A 17,733-nucleotide genomic window follows, 5' to 3' on the forward strand; every position below is an offset into this window, starting at 1 on the left:
ATCATTCAAGAATTAAGAAAGCACCAGAGCCAGAGAAGACATGGCGGATCGAACCTTCAGGACCCTTACGTATGAAATTGCGTCGGTCATAATTTGGACTCATATGATAACTGGAGCACAAGCTTGGGACCAGAACTTACACCTGAAGTTAGTGCAGAATATTACTAATGTTTTTAATCGTACTGACTATTGGGTGTGTGCACAGTTGCCTAAATCAGGAGAAAGCCTGGATCTCCCATTAATTGGAGTTCCAATTCCAAACACTGCCTCATGGACAAATTTGTGGGTGAACACTAGCAATCTGTATTCGAAGGAAAGGTTAAACTTTGGAATAGTTAATCCTAATCCAGGTAATAAACATTACACCTGTGCACAAAGATGTATTACACCAGGAACCAGGGTAGGAGATCATGCTTGTTTCAATGCCACAGATGTAGGTCACCATTCAAATTGCGATCGTGCTTATTAATATAGATGGTATTGTAGTTCAGTGATGGCCTGTTCCTAAAGGTACTGGTTATGTGGAGAAAATGCTTATAGGACTCTGCCCCCCAGCTGGAAGGAGGCATGCACCTTAGGTGCTGTAATACCCAATTTTACTATTATCAACAGGTATCCTTCTGGGACCTGGATTAGAAGTTTTGCTAAACAGATTAAGAGAGGGTTTAACCCTATTATTGAATGGCACACTGCATTTCATAGTTTTGTAAGAGAGCTAATTCCATCTTTGGGAGTAAGTGAATTAGAGAAGGCAATTGTAAATATCTCAGCAAACATAGAGGAAATGGAAAGTAAAACCATTGATATAATTCAGGCAGAACAACAAGAGATAACCAGCCCGTCTAAAGTGGTATTACAAAACTGAATAGCTCTAGACATGTTATTGGCATGACAAGGAGGGTTTTCTTCCATAATCAATGAAAGTTGTTGTTCCTATACAGACTGAAGTGGCAGAATCGAAACAGATCTGGAGGAAATTTGGAAACAAACTAAGATATTTCATGAAATGGCCATGGATGACACCTCCTGGGGTTTTGAAGAAATATGGAAAAAAATAACTTCATGGTTACCTGAACCTCTCCTGGTTGAGGAATATTGATGTTATTTGTTTTAATATTGATTACTTGTGGTATGATACAATGTTCCCTCTGCTGTTGTAAATGGTCTATGATCAGTTATGACGATTGGCAAAGGAACGAAATTAAGCACCAAGTAGAAATGGGAAATTATTTCAAAAAGTCTTTAGATGGTAATGGTAATATAAAAAATGTTGCAAAAGAATTTGCAAAAGGACAGAAAAAGGGGGAATTTGAGACAAGGGGGGAGGCAAAACATTACAAAATGAAATATATATACCTTTAGAATCAGTTTTAAGTAATGTTGTTTGATGGCTTTGTAACAGTAGCAATGGAAAATTACTGAGGTGCATGATACACATAAAAAAAACCAGACCGCGGCTAGAGAACAGGCTGAGAATTCTTTCTCATGTAAGATAAACCATTATAGCTGACGTAGTTTTAGGCCCTTATGACCTTAGTACAAAATGAGTGTAAGAAAAACAGGCTAGAAGAACAGGAGACAGGGATAAGGGGTATCTGGGAATGGCAGGTGTCCAGGATGGGCTGCAGTTAAACTAATTGATAAGTAGAAGGACAGGAGGATTGTTATGTCTGTGGTGTAAACAAACCAAAGAAGTTGGTATGAGCATCTACTGTGTGTGCTTCAAAGCTGCCAGAAGTGATGAAGATCGTTGGAGGAAGTAAACAACCCTCAGAGACCACCCCCACAATTCTGTACGCATGCGGGGAACTTTCTGGAAAATGATGTAATCCATACGTAGCCTCATGAATATGTATGCATGCCCAGGGACTATGAAAGGACGGCTTGTGTGGCAACTGGGGGACACACATTAGGAGGAGCTATCCCCCGTGTCTGCCGGCGCCGCAATAAAGAATACCTGCTTGTCAGCTTGAAAACTTTGGTGGTGAGTTTGTTCCTGGAGTTTTCTCTGAGATCACCTTGCACACGCAGAGCCGTGCAGTGCAGCAGCAGCGTCTCTCTGGCCTCCTGCTGCCGCTGCGGTGTTGTCGACCTGGTCTGCCCTCACCTGGGGACCCAGTGCCCAACATTCCTGACTCATGGCGGCACTGCTGGCTCTGCGGGTACTGGGGCAGAAGAAGGGCCCTGGCTGATGCTGCTCCTTGTGGAGTCGTGGTGGCTGTGGAAGTGACAGCCTGGGAGCAGGCACCTGCATCTCCTGGTTCCTGGGATGTCCCTGGTGGCTCCTCAACTGTTGGAGCTGGCTCTGCTGACACAAGTGATTCACCCTCCTCTTTGTCCACCCACCCAGGCTGCAATGGCTTCCCTTGGGTACAGCAGCGTTGAGGGAGATGGTGCCAAGAGCTGTGCTGAAGCTGAGGGAAACCACATCCACTCTTTGCCTCCTCACACACAACTGCAGGCTCTCAGCTTGGCCAGGCAGCAGTTACCCTTCGGATGGCTTTTAGGTGCCCAGAGATGTCCCCCAAGAGGACTCTGATGCTGGCACACGCCTCACCAAAGGCAGCTTGTACAGCCTGGGCTCCCCTGGGTTGCCCTTGGCACCTTTATCAAAGGTAACTGCAACATGGCCTTGTCCTCTCTCCCAAGAGACCTCTGCCAATCCAATGACCTTTCACAAGGGGGATCCCAAAGGAATGCCGATCTTCCCCTGCAACTGCACTGCCACTGTCCTGCCTGTTACACCACGTCCTTCATTCCTCTCATCTTTCATAGATTTTCGTTTCAAATAACCCTTTCAAATAACTTCTATCAGATGCCCTTTGTAATCTTCCTGCACTTGGAAACCTCCCCAGTTCCCTGGAAGACAATCTGGAAGACTTGACAAAAACTACACAGTGAGACATGGCTCATCAGGGTTTAATGAGCCCCACGGTGTATTTGGGGTGAGTCCGTGAACCTCAGGGGCTGAGAGGAGACTGAGGAAACCTCTCAAGAAGTCCAAGTCAGAAACAAAGCCCCAAGTGCCTTCAGCATTAATGGGCCCCACTGAGGGCTGCTGCTGACAAAGCCTCCCCAGGGACTCGTTAAAGCAAGTAACTGCAGGCTGTGATTACAGGGAGACAAAGGCAAAGTGCAGGTGTCTGATGGTGAGAAAACCCTTGGTTTGTTTGATGATGCAGAAAAGCCAAGCCCTGACCACAGGCCATGGAGAAGCAGAGCCTGAAATACTGAGAATGGAAGTTCTCCTCATAGGCCTTGATGAAAGAGGCAACTGCCATAGCCCAGGGCACAGAGGCCATTTGTTCTTTCGGGCCTTTCAGCCATGCCAGAACCCTGTCATCTCTGCTTCAGGCTGTCCTTCACTGGCCCATGCCTGCACTTCTTTCCCTTCATCTGGTGACCCCCATCTTGCTTTCCCACCTAGCTCTCACCTGGCATTTCTGTACCTTCAGTCCCATCTCTGCACCCATCGCTGTCTGTTCCTTGAAACACAAAGCCATGGGCTGAGCCAGACTTCCTCTGGGTGACCTCTTGCACCACAAGTCCACCTTTTGAGAGACATTTCTCTTTCCTAACTTTGAGTCTGAACCTTCCAAGCTGCACTTTGTAGAGGTTTCCTTCTCTTCCTGCTAGCAAGAAAAACTACATCATCTCTGAAGCCACATTTCAAGTAGTTGTAGGCTGCTACTATAGTGTCAATTCAAGAGATGCATTGAACATCCCTCAGCAAGCTGATCTAAAGGGGAGGGCGCATTCAGGCAGCTCTCTTGGGGTCTGGCACTGGAGGTGGCTGCTGGCCATGCTCTGCTGCACGCAGTCCTCTGCTTCTGCCCATGAGAGCTTTGTGACCTGCCCTTTGAAACCGTGCTGCCCTGCTCTCCACACACGACAGATGTTTGTGGGGGTTCTTCAGATCAGTTTATGTGTGAAGGCATCTTACAGGCAGTGCAAGTTTGAGCACAGGGGAAATGGAAAGGACTGATGGATGCTGCAGCTCCCCTGGCTCTGCACTAAGCTTCAAAGAGCTGAGAACTTCTCCCTGTTTCAATACTCTTCTGATTTTCTTTCAAAGAAATAATGTTTTATACCCCCCAAAACAACCTCAGCAATGTTATGCCAGTAAATATATAACAGACAAAATGATTCTAAGGCCATGCTGAGCTTCAGTTGTGCAGCCCACACACATCCAAATCATGAGTACGTGTAGAAAACTTTACAACCACGTTGGATTTCATCTGACATGCGTTGTGCAAAGCAGAGCTGGACTTCACTGCTTCAGAGCAAAGGTGACTCCCATCCAATCCAGTCTTGAACATTGCCAGGGATGGGGCAGCCACAGCTTCTCTGGGCACCCTGTGCCAGTGTCCCACCACCCTTAAAGGGAACAACTTCCTCCTAAAGTCAAGCTAAATATCCCCTTTTTTCAGCTTAAAGCCATTCCCCCTTGTGCAATAACTTGTAATACGGGGAGGCTCCAGCAGCAGCGCAGGACGGACGTGGCCGTGGACTTGTACCTGTACCTGTACGCCGCTCTGCCCCGTCGTGGCCCTAGTCCTCACCTCCATCTTCAAGAGGCTGCGGGGAGCCGAGGGGGAGCGGGCGAGGGAGCCAGCAGCTGCCCAACTGGCCCGGGAGAGCAGCCCCGGGACCAAGAGGTGGGGGGAGCGGGGCTGGAGGCCGGCAGGCAGCGGCTACTGGTGGGGGATGTCAGGGCTGTTGAGGGGTAGAAGGAGGTGGCTGCAGAGCAGTGGGAGAAGGCGGTGGAGGAGCCGAGACCCGTGACCGAGCCCAGCCCCACGACGGCCGAGAGCATTCCCTGGAAGCCGCCAGGCGAGCCCCAGGAGGATGCAGGAGACCACGCAGCATTTCCCAGCAAGGCAGAGGAGGAAGAGCTGGACTCAGGAAAAGGGAAGCTGGTGGTGGGAGTGCCAGCAAGCACAGCAGCTACCCCAGCCCCAGTGACAAGTACAGCAGCATCGTTTGAGAGGTCTGAAGGTTTTGAATGGCCTTTGGGTACCCTTGGGACCTTCCTGCTGATTGTGGTGGGGATCAGCATGCTGGCAGACACACAGACTGTGTTTTACCCACCACCATTTTGTGTGATCTCAAAAGTTAAGCAGAGTCGAGTTTGGGTCTTGTCTATGGTTGATATTGGAGGACCAAGAGATTTTCCTCAAGGCTGTACAGTCATGAGTGGCAGGATGTGTGGGACAGTATGGGCAAGTATCTAGTAAACTAGGCCCCTCCAGTGTTTTGGAAGCATCAGAGATGGAAGGCAGCTGTATGGAGTCCCCAGCAACAAGGGGCAGAAACTGCTGAAGGGGACAGTGAATTATTTTGAGCCTGGTGGGCCCATAGCACTTCAGGCCATCAGGGCAGAGATGCAACATACAGGTGAACTCATGATGAAGGGGTGGAATTAGCAATGGACGCTATTGCCCAGGAGGTTCACTTGTGTGAACACTGCACACAGCCTCTCCTGTTCTGAAGGACTGTTATAAGAGATGAAACCCGGTATCATGGACCGAATGGACTCAGCAGCTTTATAGGGATTGGTCCCTGCGCTAAGAAATGATCTCTTTCTCACTGTCCGTGTGTATATATGGATGTATATATGTAAGAGCAATGGCATATTGAAAATGTAGGACCTGGGCATGACGTGAATGGTATGCAATCAGGGCTGGATACTGGTTTAGCAGTAGCAGTCATATTTCACCTTAGTAGCTGGTTCAGCGTTGTGTTTTGACTTTCGCCCTGGGAGCAGAGCTGATAACAGCAATGTTTTTAGTTTTTGCAAAGTCATGTTTATTCTGACCAAGGACATTTGTGAGCCTCATGCTCTGCGAGGGACGAGGGGAAGCTGGGAGGAATCTGAGACAGGACACCTGACCCAAACTGACCAAAGAGGTATTCCATACCACCAGACGTCATTCCCAGGATGTAACTGAGAGTTACCTGGAAGGGCTAGGACTCCAGGTTAGAGGAGGTATCGGTCGGTGCTTGGTCAGGCTGCGGGGCGAGTTATCTGTCGGCTGGTGCTGAGGTGTTGTATACTCTCCCCTTGTTACTTCCTTTATCATTAGTATTCTTGGTGGTAGCAGTAGTGATTTGTGTTATACCTGAGTTACTAAACTGTTCTTATCGCAACCTGTGGGAGTTGTATTCTTTTCGATTCTCCCCTCTGTCCCTCTGGGAGTAGGGGGAGGGCAGGAAGGGGGGAAGTGAGTGAACGAGCTGCCTGACTAGTTTTAAACCACGACACTTGCCTTGCCTAGCCTTGCCTGACTTGGCCTGGCCTGGCCTTGCCTTGATGCGCCTTCCTTCCATTGCCTTGCCTTGTAATGCCTTGCCTTGTATTGCCTTGCCTTGCATTACCTGGACTTGCCTGGCATTGCCTGGCTTGGCCTTGCCTGGCATTTCCTTGCCTGTCTTTGTCTTGCCTTGCCTGTCCTTCCCTTGCCTTGCCTGGCCTTGCCTTGCATTGCTGGCATTGCCTTGCCTTGTCTGGCCTTGCCTGGCCTTGCCTGGCCTTGCCTTGCCTGGCCTTGCTTTGCTTTGCCTGGCCTGGCCTTCCTTTGCCTTGCCTGCCCTGGCCTTCCTTTGCCTTGCCTTGCATTTCCTTGCCTTGCCTGGCCTGGACTGGCCTAGCCTGGCCTGGACTGGCCTAGCCTGGCCGAGCCTGGCCTTACCTGGCCTTGCCTTACTTTGCCTTGCCTTGCATTTCCTTGCCTTGCCTGGCCTGGCCTGGCCTAGCCTGGCCTAGCCTGGCCTTGCCTGGCCTTGCCTTGATTTGCCTTGCCTTGCATTGCCTGGTCTTGCCTGGCTTGGACTGACCTAGCCTGGCCTTGCCTGGCCTGGCCTGGCCTAGCCTGGCCTGGCCTTACCTGGCCTTGCATGGCCTTGCCTTGTCTTTCCCTGCCTTGCATCGCCTGGTCTTGCCTTGCATTGACTTATCTTGCCTGGCCTTTCCTGGCATGGCTTGGCCTGGCCTTGCTTTGCTTTGCCTTGCATTGAATTGCCTTTCCGTACCTTCCATTGCCTTGACTGGCCTGGCCTAACCTGGCCTTGCCCTGCTTGATGTGGCCTTTCCTAGCCTTGCAGGGCTTTCTTTGCCTTGGTTTGCCTTGTCCTTCCTGGGCTGGCCTGGCCTTGACTTGCCTTGCTTTGCCTTGCCTTGCCTTGCCTTACCTTGCCTTACCATGCCTGGCCTTGTCTGGCATTGCCTTGCCTTGCCTTGCCTTGCCTTGCCTTGCCTTGCCTTGCCTTACCATGCCTGGCCTTGTTTGGCATTGCCTTGCCTTGCCTTGCCTTGCCTTGCCTTGCCTTGCCTGGCCTTGTATTGCCTTGCATTGCCTTGCATTGCCTTCCTTTGCATTGCATTGCCCTGCCTTGCATTGCCTTGCCTGGCATTGCCATGCCTTGCCTTGCCTTGCCTTGCATTGTCCTGCCTTGCATTCCCTTGCCTTGCCTTGCCTTGCTTTGCTTTGCCTTGCCTGCCCTTTCTTTGCCTTACCTTGCCTGGCCTTGCCTTGCCTTCCCTTCCCTTGCCTTGCCTTGCCATGCCTGGCCTGGCATTGCCTGTCCTGCTCTGGCCTTGCCTGTCCTTGCCTTGCCTTGCCTGTCCTTGCCTTGCATTGCCTGGCGTTCCCTTGCCTTGCCTCGCATCGCCTTGCATAGCCTCTCTTTGCCTTGCCTGGCCTGGAATGGCCTTGCCTTTCCTTGCCCTGCCTCACTTTCCCTTGCATTGCCTTGCCTTGCATTCCCCTGCCTTGCCCTGCCTTCCCATGCCTTTCTTTCCTTTGCCATGCCTTGCCTTGCCTTGTCCTGTCTTGCCTTGCCCTGTCTTGCCTCGCTTTGCCTTGCGTCTCCTTGCCATTCCTTTTCTTCCCTTGCCATGCCTTGCCTTGCCTTGCCTTTTCTTACCTTCCCTTGAATTGACTTCCCTTGCCTTACCTTCCCTTGTCTTGCCATGCCTTGCTATGATTTTCCTTCCCTTGCCATTCCTTGTCTTGCTTTGCCTTGCCCTGACTTGCCTTCCTTTGCCTTGCCTGGGCTTCACTTGCCTTGCCTTGCTTGGCCTTCCCTTGCCTTGTCTTGCCTGGCCTTCCCTTGCCTTGCCTTCCCTTCTCTGCCATGCCTTTAATTCCCTTGCCATGCCTTGCCTAGCCTTGCCTTGCCTTGCCTTTTCTTGCCTGCCCTTGAATTGACTTCCCTTGCCTTACCTTCCCTTGTCTTGCCATGCCTTGCTGTGATTTTCCTTCCCTTGCCATTCCTTGTCTTGCTTTGCCTTGCCCTGACTTGCCTTCCTTCGCCTTGCCTGGGCTTCACTTGCCTTGCCTTGCCTGGCCTTCCCTTGCCTTGCCTTCCCTTCTCTGCCATGCCTTTAATTCCCTTGCCATGCCTTGCCTAGCCATGCCTTGCCTTGACTTGCCTGGCCTTGCCTTGACTTGCCTGGCCTTGCCTTGCCTTGCCTTGCCTTGCCTGGCATGGCCTGGCCTGGCCTTCCCTTGCCTTGCCATGACTTGCCTGGCCTTTCCTGGCCTAGGCAGGCCTGGACATGCCTTGCCTTGCCTAGCATTACCTTCCCTGCCCTTGCATTGCCTTGCCTTTCCTTGCATTTCCTTGCCTGGCCTGGCCTGGCCTGGCCTTGCCTGTCATGGCCTTGCCTGGCCTTGCCTTGCCTTGCCTTACCTTGAGTTGCCTTGCCTTGTCTTGCCTTGCCATTTCTTGCCTTGCCTTGCCTTGCCTTCCCTAGCCTTGCTTTGCCTTCCTTTGTCTTGCATTGCCTTGCCTTGCCTGGCCTTGCTTGACACAGATCTCTTGCTGTGTCATGTGCACTTGCCAATTACTGAGGAAAGTATCCATGGGCTGGGAAAGGAAACAGCACAGGAGGGAATTTTTAGCTAATTGTAGCTCTTCCTGGTAAAACCTGTAGGGCTCTAGCATCTTGTTCCATAATTTCCGTGGTCACTGGAATGGGTTTCATTATTAAAAAAAGTATTTCATTTTCTACTTCCCTGTGTTCCAGGAGAAACAGCAACAAGGGCCTCCCCTTGTGCCACAGCTTGTGACACTGGGCAAGACGTGACTAGAAAAACAGATGGGCTAGAACTTGTGGAGAAGCCTGTGGGCTGTAGAGCTTCATCAGGGACAAGGACAGGTTTCTGTGTAAGCACTGACTCAGTTCAGCCCAGCTGTGCTGTAGTGAAGAGCAGCACCCCTCGCTGCCCTGTGCGGAGTCGGGGCTGGGGTGCGTGCTCCCCACCCCTTCTCTCCTGCCTCCTTTGTCTGCAGTGAAACAGAAACCATGTTCTCTGAAGAAATTCTTTCCGGGGAGGGTGGTGAGACACTGGAATGGGTTTCCCAGAGAAATCCCGCGTGCTTCTTGTGAAACTCTTTAGGATTGCTGAAAGAATCACTTCCACACATACCAGCAAAAGTGATTTTAATGTGAATTTCTAAAAGCAGGATTCCTCAGGATTTGGTGGCGAGGCCCCACTCCACCATCTACAAAAAGAGATTGTGTCAGACTCGGCAAGGATTTATCCAAGACTGGATTCAAGTGATTTATACGGCATTCAACTGAAATCATGTGTATAGAAACTGCAAACAGAAAGGAATAAGGGAGACCCTCTTGTTGAGTCACGAGGTTCAGATTGGATCTCTTTGCTTTCTAAGATCCCTCTCTGAGAGCAGTCTGCGTGCAGCTGGATTCCATCTTAGTCTCAGGCCTGGTATTCATCTAAAGGATCACAAATGCCAGCTAGCAGCAGTTTGCATTTGTAAACTCAATCACAGGATTTCTAACAGCACTTGATCACTGAAGCTAATATACACGCGCTTGCAATTAAATATCCAACCTAACACAACACACTGAGATGGAGCTAGATGGCTGTGCACAGATCTAGATGCATCCCTATGCTGAAGCTGCCCTTGGTGCAGTGAAAAGTAAAAGCAGAGCACAATACTCACAGCAGCTCTGGAAGCACTCCTCAGCGGGCGAAGGGCTGAGTGTCAGTGAGCAGCAGGATCGGCCCAGCCAGATGATCTCCCTATTAGCTAAACTGGAGAGTTTAGGGGGCTCTCAGAGATGCCTCACTATGAGGGAGATGCCGCTCACAGCACACTGCGGTCCAGGAGAGCTCAAAGGATCTCTCTCTTGGCACTACCACTTGTAGGGTCGTCAGATGACGGGCTTTAGTCATCAGTCAGATTTCATCCTGGCCACAACTCTGTGTCAGTTTCAACAGTGCACAACAGCTCTGTTGCAGGCTGTCAGGGAATGCCTGATCAACCTGAAAGAGCTCCTGGTATGAGCAGGGAGTATCCAACTTTCCTGATCTCTGTGTGCTGCTCCCACCTTTGCCAGGCAACCAGAGCTCCTCGTGCAGCCAGGGAGCAGCCAGCATCCAACTCCTTGCATTGTGCAAAGGCTGGGGCCTAACAGGAACTCCTGGGGAAGCAGAGGGCTCCAGGAAATCGGGGGGAAGTGAGTCAGCACATTCCGCCCCGTAACTAAAGTCAGTCCATCTTTCTCAGAGTGGTGTGCTCACCTCTTGCCACTGTGCCAGTAAACAGAGTAGTGCTGAATTCCAGTTATAAATTGAGGGCAATGTTTGGTTGCTTAGTTGTTAAGAATTTCTTAAATGAGTTTAAGTACAATTATATATATGGACAGGTTTCTGCATCAACATAACTTGTTCAGCTGATTTCTATGCTCTAATGTATAGCAGAATGTTTAACAACAAACAGAATAGGATATAAATTAGTGAAATTAAGGTAGGATGTAAAATTCAACTTTAAAGCCCCAGTTGCTGTTGCTGACCATCCAAGCAGGGTATCCCACCAGAGATGTTCTCATGCTCAGTGTGTGGACTTGCCAGAGATAGGTTAATGGTTGGATTCGATGTTCTCAAAGGGCCATTTTCAAATTAATTGATTGATTGTAAGAAACAAAGATTTTTAGCCTTAAATCTTTGTATCATCAGGCTGTTTCCCATGGTGTTTCCCTGGAGCCCCAGGGAGCCCTGGAAGGAGCCCATGGGGGCAGAGGCAGAGCCACCTTGGGCTGGGCCTCTGCTGCTAAGCTGGGACCGAGGGGAGACCGGCGAGACACAGGGAGCTTAAAGGCACTTGGCAGTGGAGGATGCTGAGGAGGAGGAGGAGGAACCTTCTGAAGGAGAAACCTTCCCAGCCCTGTTTGTGGTAAGGCACTGGGTGCAGGGCAATGCAGCTGCAGTTTCTCTCTGTAGATAAGGAGGAGGATGTGCTGCAGAGCAGGGCTTCCCCTGCACCACGCAGGGACAGGACAAGGCAGGTCCCTTGTCCCGGGGCTGGCTGCAGGGTGTGAATGTGGGTGTGCAGCCGGGGGTGCCCAGCGCTGCCCTTGCAGCAGGGTCCCTGCAGCCCAAAGGCTGTGTGCAGGGGCAGGGACTCTGCTGCCTGCCAGGGTCAGCACTCGGCCTGCCCGGGAGCTCCCCATGGAGCTCGGGGGGAGCTGAGGGGAAAGGAGAAACCCCTGAGAGGGAAGGGAAGTGCTGGGTGGGTGACGCTGCTCCAATCTGCTGTCACTCTGAGCACTTCTTCAGAGGGTCCTTCTGAAAGACACTGAGGCATCATTTACCTGATAGGGAAGGATGCTGAGCTTTGATGTTTTTCCGTCTTGGTGGGCAGGTTGGGCAGTGGGAGCTGGGAATTTTCTTCTCTGCTTTGGGGGAGGCATCAAGAGTCTTGTGAGGGCTTGTGTGAGCTGCTCCTGAGCCCCTGCAGAGGCAGGGGTGTGCAGGGCAGAGCTGAGCACACAGCCCATGGCATGGGCTCTGGGAGCACTGAGAGGGAGCAGAGGTGGGCACAGAGCAGCAGCTCCTGGCAGGGACAGCTCCAGGCAGCAGAGATATGGATGGGCAGGGAGTGGGTTGAAAGTGCAGCCCAGCCCTGGGGAGGGTGCGTTCAGGCAGCTCTCTTGGGGTCTGGCACTGGAGGTGGCTGCTGGCCGTGCTCTGCTGCCCACAGCCCTTTGCTTCTCAGCGTGAGAGCTCTGTGGACTGTCCTTTGAAACCGTTCTCCCCTAGTCTCAGCACAGGACAGATGTCTGTGGGGGTTCTTAAGATCAATTTGTGTGTGAAGGCACCTTACAGGCAGTGCAAGTTTGAGCACAGGGCAAGTGGGAGAGGACTGATGGACACTGCAGCTCTCTTGGTTCTGCAAAGAACTGAGACTTTTGGCCTGATGCAATGCTCTTCTGATTGTACCTAGGAAGAAGCCTCAGCAGTGTAATGACATCACTTGCGACGACGCTGAACCTCTCCTCTCCTGCTAAAATGTGCTCAGTTGTGAATGTGTAAACTGAACTTCTGTATCTGACATCCCTCCTGTCCTGACCTGTCACTGCCTTTTTCTCCTCTGACGGTGCCCCATGCCCAGAGGCAGCAGATGTCCAACGGCAGCTCCATCACCCAGTTCCTCCTCCTGCCATTCGCACACACGCGGGACCTGCAGCTCTGCCACTTCTGGCTCTTCCTGGGCATCTCCCTGGCTGCGCTCCTGGGCAACGGCCTCATCATCACCAGCACAGCCTGTGACCAGTGCCTCCACACCCCCATGTACTTCTTCCTCCTCAACCTCTCCCTGCTGGACCTGGGCTGCATCTCCACCACTGTCCCCAAATCCATGGCCAATTCCCTCTGGGACACCAGGGACATCTCCTACACAGGTTGTGCTGCACAGCTCTTTTTTGTTCTCTTTTTTCTCATAGCTGAGTTTTATCTCCTCACTGCCATGTCCTACGACCGCTACGTGGCCATCTGCAAGCCCCTGCACTATGGGACCCTCCTGGGCAGCAGAGCTTGTGTCCACCTGGCAGCAGCTGCCTGGGGCACTGGGTTTCTCAATGCTCTGCTGCACACAGCCAATACATTTTCACTGCCCCTGTGCCGAGGCAATGCTGTGGAGCAGTTCTTCTGTGAAATCCCCCAGATCCTCAAGCTCTCCTGCTCACACTCCTACCTCAGGGAAGTCGGGCTTCTTGTGGTTGGTGCCCTGATTGTTGTTGGCTGTTTTGTTTTCATTGTGGGGTCCTATGTGCAGATCTTCAGGGCTGTGCTGAGGATGCCCTCTGAGCAGGGACGCCACAAAGCCTTTTCCACGTGCCTCCCTCACCTGGCCGTGCTTTCCCTCTTTGTCAACACTGCTGTCTTTGCCTACCTGAAGCCCCCCTCCATCTCCTCCCCATCCCTGGACCTGGTGGTGTCTGTGCTGTACTCGGTGGTGCCTCCAGCAGTGAACCCCCTCATCTACAGCCTGAGGAACCAGGAGCTGAAGGATGCTGTGAGGAAGCTGGTGACCAGATGTGTTTCAGCAGATACACGCTGCTAGCTTTACCCTGGAAAGGGTTTCCAGTGTAGGTCATGACAGGCCGTGCCTGTCTTTGCTGCTTTACATTTGTTTTCCTATTTCAATTTGTGATGATGTTGTGTTCATAGAAATGCCAGTTTTCATGTCCTAATTAATTTGCCACTCGTGTTGTGTGACCCACAGACTTTGTGTCACTCTGGTCTCTGATTGTATTTCAGTAAAATAAATGATCCTGCAGCAACTTCTTCTCTGTGATATGTCCTCACATGTCAGGAATGAAGGGGAATGAAAGCAGCTTTCTGGCTGCTCCAGCTCTGGGATGGCTGCTCTGTGCCTGCAGCAGGAAGAGCTCTGGGGGAGCCCAAGGGCCTGGGGCTGTTGTGCTGGTGTGGGGAGATGGGATGGCATGGGGGGGGGGTGCAGAGCTCTCAGGGTGTCCTGGGCAGGGGAGCAGGGAACACAGGGGTCCCTGCAGGGAGCTCCCCAGCAATGGCACAGGCTGGGGCTGCCTGGCTGAGAACAGCCCAGGGGAAATGTCTGGGTGGCCAGGAGCTGGACAGGAGGCAACAAGGGAGGACAGCAGCATCGGGGGTCGTATGAGCAGGAGCACGGCAGGAGAACAAGGGAAGGGATGATCTGGAATCCTCCATCCAGGTTTCACATCCCCCCTTCAGGAACGTTATTGGCAAGCAGGAGTGGGTTCAGCAACGGGCCCTCAGGACAGGCAGGGGTAGGAACACGGTGCCTGTGGGGAGAGGCTGGGGAAGCTGGGCTTGTGCATCCTGGAGAAGGGAAGGCTGATGGGGACCTGAGATCTTGGGAAGGGAAGGCTGTTGGGGACTGGCTGCCTGTAGCGGCAAGGAGGACATGGAGAATACAGATCCAGGCTCCTTATCGTGGTGTCTGGTGGGAGGACAAAAGGCAGTGGGGGATAGTGACAGAGGAGAGGTTCAGTCAGGACAGAAGGAAACCTTGTTCCCATCGGCTCAGGCAAGTGCTGCATCAGGTTCCCCCACTCCCTGCCCATGTCTCTGCTGCCTGGAGCTGTCCCTGCCAGGAGCTGCTGCTCTGTGCCCAGCTCTGCTCCTTCTCAGTGCCCCCAGAGCCCATGCCAGGGGCTGTGTGCTGAGCTCTGCCCTGCACACCCCTCCCGGCAGCAGGGCTCTGCCCAGGGGCATCTCTGCCTCTGCAGGAACCTCACACCTGGCACTCAATGGATCCATCAATGGTGAATGGAGAAACATGGTCAGCCCCTGAGGAAAGCCTTGAGAGCTTCTTAGCTCTTCAGTTAGTTACTGGTGGCAATGAGCAGTGTGTAGGGAGGTGAGAGAGGGTGGAGGGAAGTCAGCAAGAAGCAAGGTGGTGGTTCAGGGCTTTAACAAATCCTTACAAGCAGGACGGAGCCCAGCAATGGGGAGCAGTTCGTGTCTGTAGGTGGAGGAGGAGTAGGTGTTCCTGGAGTGTGGCTGCAGGCTCTGGACAGACAAGAGGCTGAGAACTTTCCCTCATGGGAACATGCCTCAGTGTGGCACATGGGGAACCCACTGCTGGGGGTGCCTGAACGCTGCTCATCATGCCCCATGAGCCCACCTTCCTGTCTCCCTCTCCTGCACTACCCAAACTTGCCTGGAATGCAGCATCCATCCCTGAGCCTGGGGAATGCAGGAATCTCCTGCAGTGAGGGGTCGCTGCTGCAGGGGAAGTGCAAAGCTTCTGTGAGACACTTGAGAGTGCAGGCAGAGAGTGGGGTGTGTGCAGCAGAGAGGGTGCTACAGGCAGGAAGCTGTCCCAGATGAGGTGCCCTGTCCCCAGAGCATGGGGTACCTTGCACCCAAGGACACCACCTTTTCTTTTGGCTCTTGCCAAGAAGTTCTCAATCCAGACCATTGTGTTTTCCCACTGCTCTCCCATGGTGCTTAGTTCTCTAGACTGATGGCATCACCCATTCCTCTAGAAGCCTCCTTTAGATCAGCTTGCTGAGGGGTATTCACTCCACCTGCTGAATTGACACTATAGTAGCAGCTGACAACTACTTGAAATGTGGCTGCAGAGATGATGGAGGTTTTCTTGCTAGCAGGAAGAGAAGAAAACCTCTACAAAGTTGTCCTGGGTTCAGCAGTAGCAGTCATTTTTTCTCCTTCTTGGTAGCTAGTGTAGTGCAGTGTTTTGACTTTCGGCTCGGGAACAGAGCTGATAGAGATGTTTTGGTTTGGCCAAGGACTTTGTGAGCCTCATGCTCTGCCAGGGAGGAGGGGAAGCCGGGAGGAAGCAGAGACAGGACACCTGACCCAAACTGACCAAAGAGGTATTCCATACCACAGCACGTCATGCCCAGGATGTAACTGGGAGTTAGCCGGAAGGGCTGGGAGACCTGCAGGGTTGGAGGAGGTATCGGTCGGAGCTTGGTTGGGCTTGGGGGGCGAGTTATCAGTTGGCTGGTGCTGAGGTGTTGTATTCTCTTCCCTTGTTATTTCCTTTATCATTATTATCATTGGTGGTAGCAGTAGTGATTTGTGTTATACCTTAGTTACTAAACTGTTCTTATCTCAACCCGTGGGAGTTGCATTCTTTTCGATTCTCCTCTCTGTCCCTCCGGGAGTAGGGGGAGGGAAAGAAGGGGGGGGGTGAGTGAACGAGTTACCTGACTGGGTTTAAACCACGACAGTTCTTTTTGGCGCCCAGCGTGGGGCACGAAGGGTTGAGATAACGACAGATTTGACTGGATTAATAGTCATTCGTCACAATGCTGATTTATTGGGTATCAGAGTTGTTCTTCTTGATCTCACTGCTTCAGACCGTTGTAACTTTCTTAGAGCCGGTATTTGCTGTGTTAGTGTTTATCAAGTGTGGGGCCTGGGCTAAGGTTCTTGTCTCACTGTGCTTTATGGCAATGGCTTGTAATACGGGTGGGCTCCAGCAGCAGGGCGGGACGGACGTGGCCGTGGACTTGTACCTGGCCGTCCGGCTGCTCTTCACCGTCCTGGCCCTCACCCTACTCTCCATCTTCGTGAGGCTGCGGGGAGCCGAGGGGGAGCGGTCCCGGGAGCCGGCGGCTGCTGAAGCGGCCCAGGAGAGCGGCCCCAGGGACCAAGCGGCGGCGGGAACGGGGCCAGAGGCCACGAGGAGACGGCTGCCGGTGGAGGAGATCGGGGCGGTCGCGGAGCGGAAGGAGGCGGCTGCCGAGCAGCGGGAGAAGGCGGCGGAGGAGCCGAGCCCCACCGAGGAGCCCAGCTCCGCGACGGCCGAGAGCATTTCCCGGAAGCCGCCCGCCGAGCCCCAGGAGGATGCAGGAGACCACGCAGCATTTCCCAGCAAGGCAGAGGAGGAAGAGCTGGACTCAGAGAAGCCGGTGGTGGGAGAGCCGGCAAGCACAGCAGCTACACCAGCCCCAGTGACAAGTACAGCAGCATCAACTGAGAGTTCTGAAGGTTTTGAATGGCCTTTGGGTATCCTTGGGACCTGCCTGCTGATTGTGATGGGGATCAGCATGCTGGCACACACACAGGCTGTGTTCTACCCACAACCATTTTGTCTGATCTCAAAAGTTACGCAGAGTCGGGTTTGGGTCTTGTCTGGGGTTAGACAACAATATAGGGGGACCAAGAGATTTTCCCCAAAGCTGGACAGTCATGAGTGGCAGGGTGTGGGGGACAGTATGGGCAAGTATCTAGTCCACTGGGCCCCTCCAGTGCTTTGGAAGCATCGGAGATGGAAGGCAGCTGTATGGAGTCCCCAGCAGCAAGCTGCAGAAACTGCTTAAGGGGACAGTGAATTATTTTAAGCCTGGTGGGCCCATGGCACTTCAGGCCATCAGAGCAGAGATGCAACATAGAGATGGACTCATGATCGAGGGGTGGACTTAGCAATGGACATTATTGCCCAGGTTATTCACAAGTGTGAACACTGCACACAGTCTCTCCTGCTCTGGAAGACTGTTACAAGAGATGAAGCCTGACATCATGGACCAGATGGACGCAGCAGCTTTATAGGGACTGGTCCATGCACTAAGATAAGAGTGATGGTATATTGAAAATGTGGGAACTGAGCATGACGTGAATGGTATGGAATAAGGGGTGGATAATGTCCTGGGTTCAGCAGTAGCAGTCATTTTTTCTCCTTCTTGGTAGCTGGTGCAGTGCAGTGTTTTGACTTTCAGCTCGGGAGCAGAGCTGATAACAAGGATGTTTTGGTTTGGCCAAGGACTTTGTGAGCCTCATGCTCTGCCAGGGAGGAGGGGAAGCCAGGAGGAAGCAGAGACAGGACACCTGACCCAAACTGACCAAAGAGGTATTCCATACCACAGCACGTCATGCCCAGGATGTAACTGGGAGTTAGTCGGAAGGACTGGGAGACTGCAGGGTTGGAGGAGGTATCGGT

General features: G+C 52.4%; 1 protein-coding gene across 1 annotated transcript; it reads left to right on the plus strand.

Annotated features, from left to right (window-relative positions):
* Nucleotides 1-12,597: 12,597 nt before the first annotated feature.
* LOC133282167 (olfactory receptor 14C36-like) lies at nt 12,598-13,296 on the plus strand (the record flags this gene model as incomplete). Its single annotated transcript, XM_061478242.1, has 1 exon — nt 12,598-13,296. A coding segment is annotated over exon 1 (693 nt), but the record flags the coding sequence as incomplete, so codon positions are not given.
* Nucleotides 13,297-17,733: the final 4,437 nt, after the last annotated feature.

Source organism: Pezoporus flaviventris, unplaced genomic scaffold (assembly GCF_033815535.1).
Source record: "Pezoporus flaviventris isolate CSIRO_AGI_PZ_B2104156 unplaced genomic scaffold, CSIRO_AGI_Pfla_v1 ptg000116l, whole genome shotgun sequence".
Lineage (NCBI taxonomy): Eukaryota > Metazoa > Chordata > Aves > Psittaciformes > Psittacidae > Pezoporus > Pezoporus flaviventris.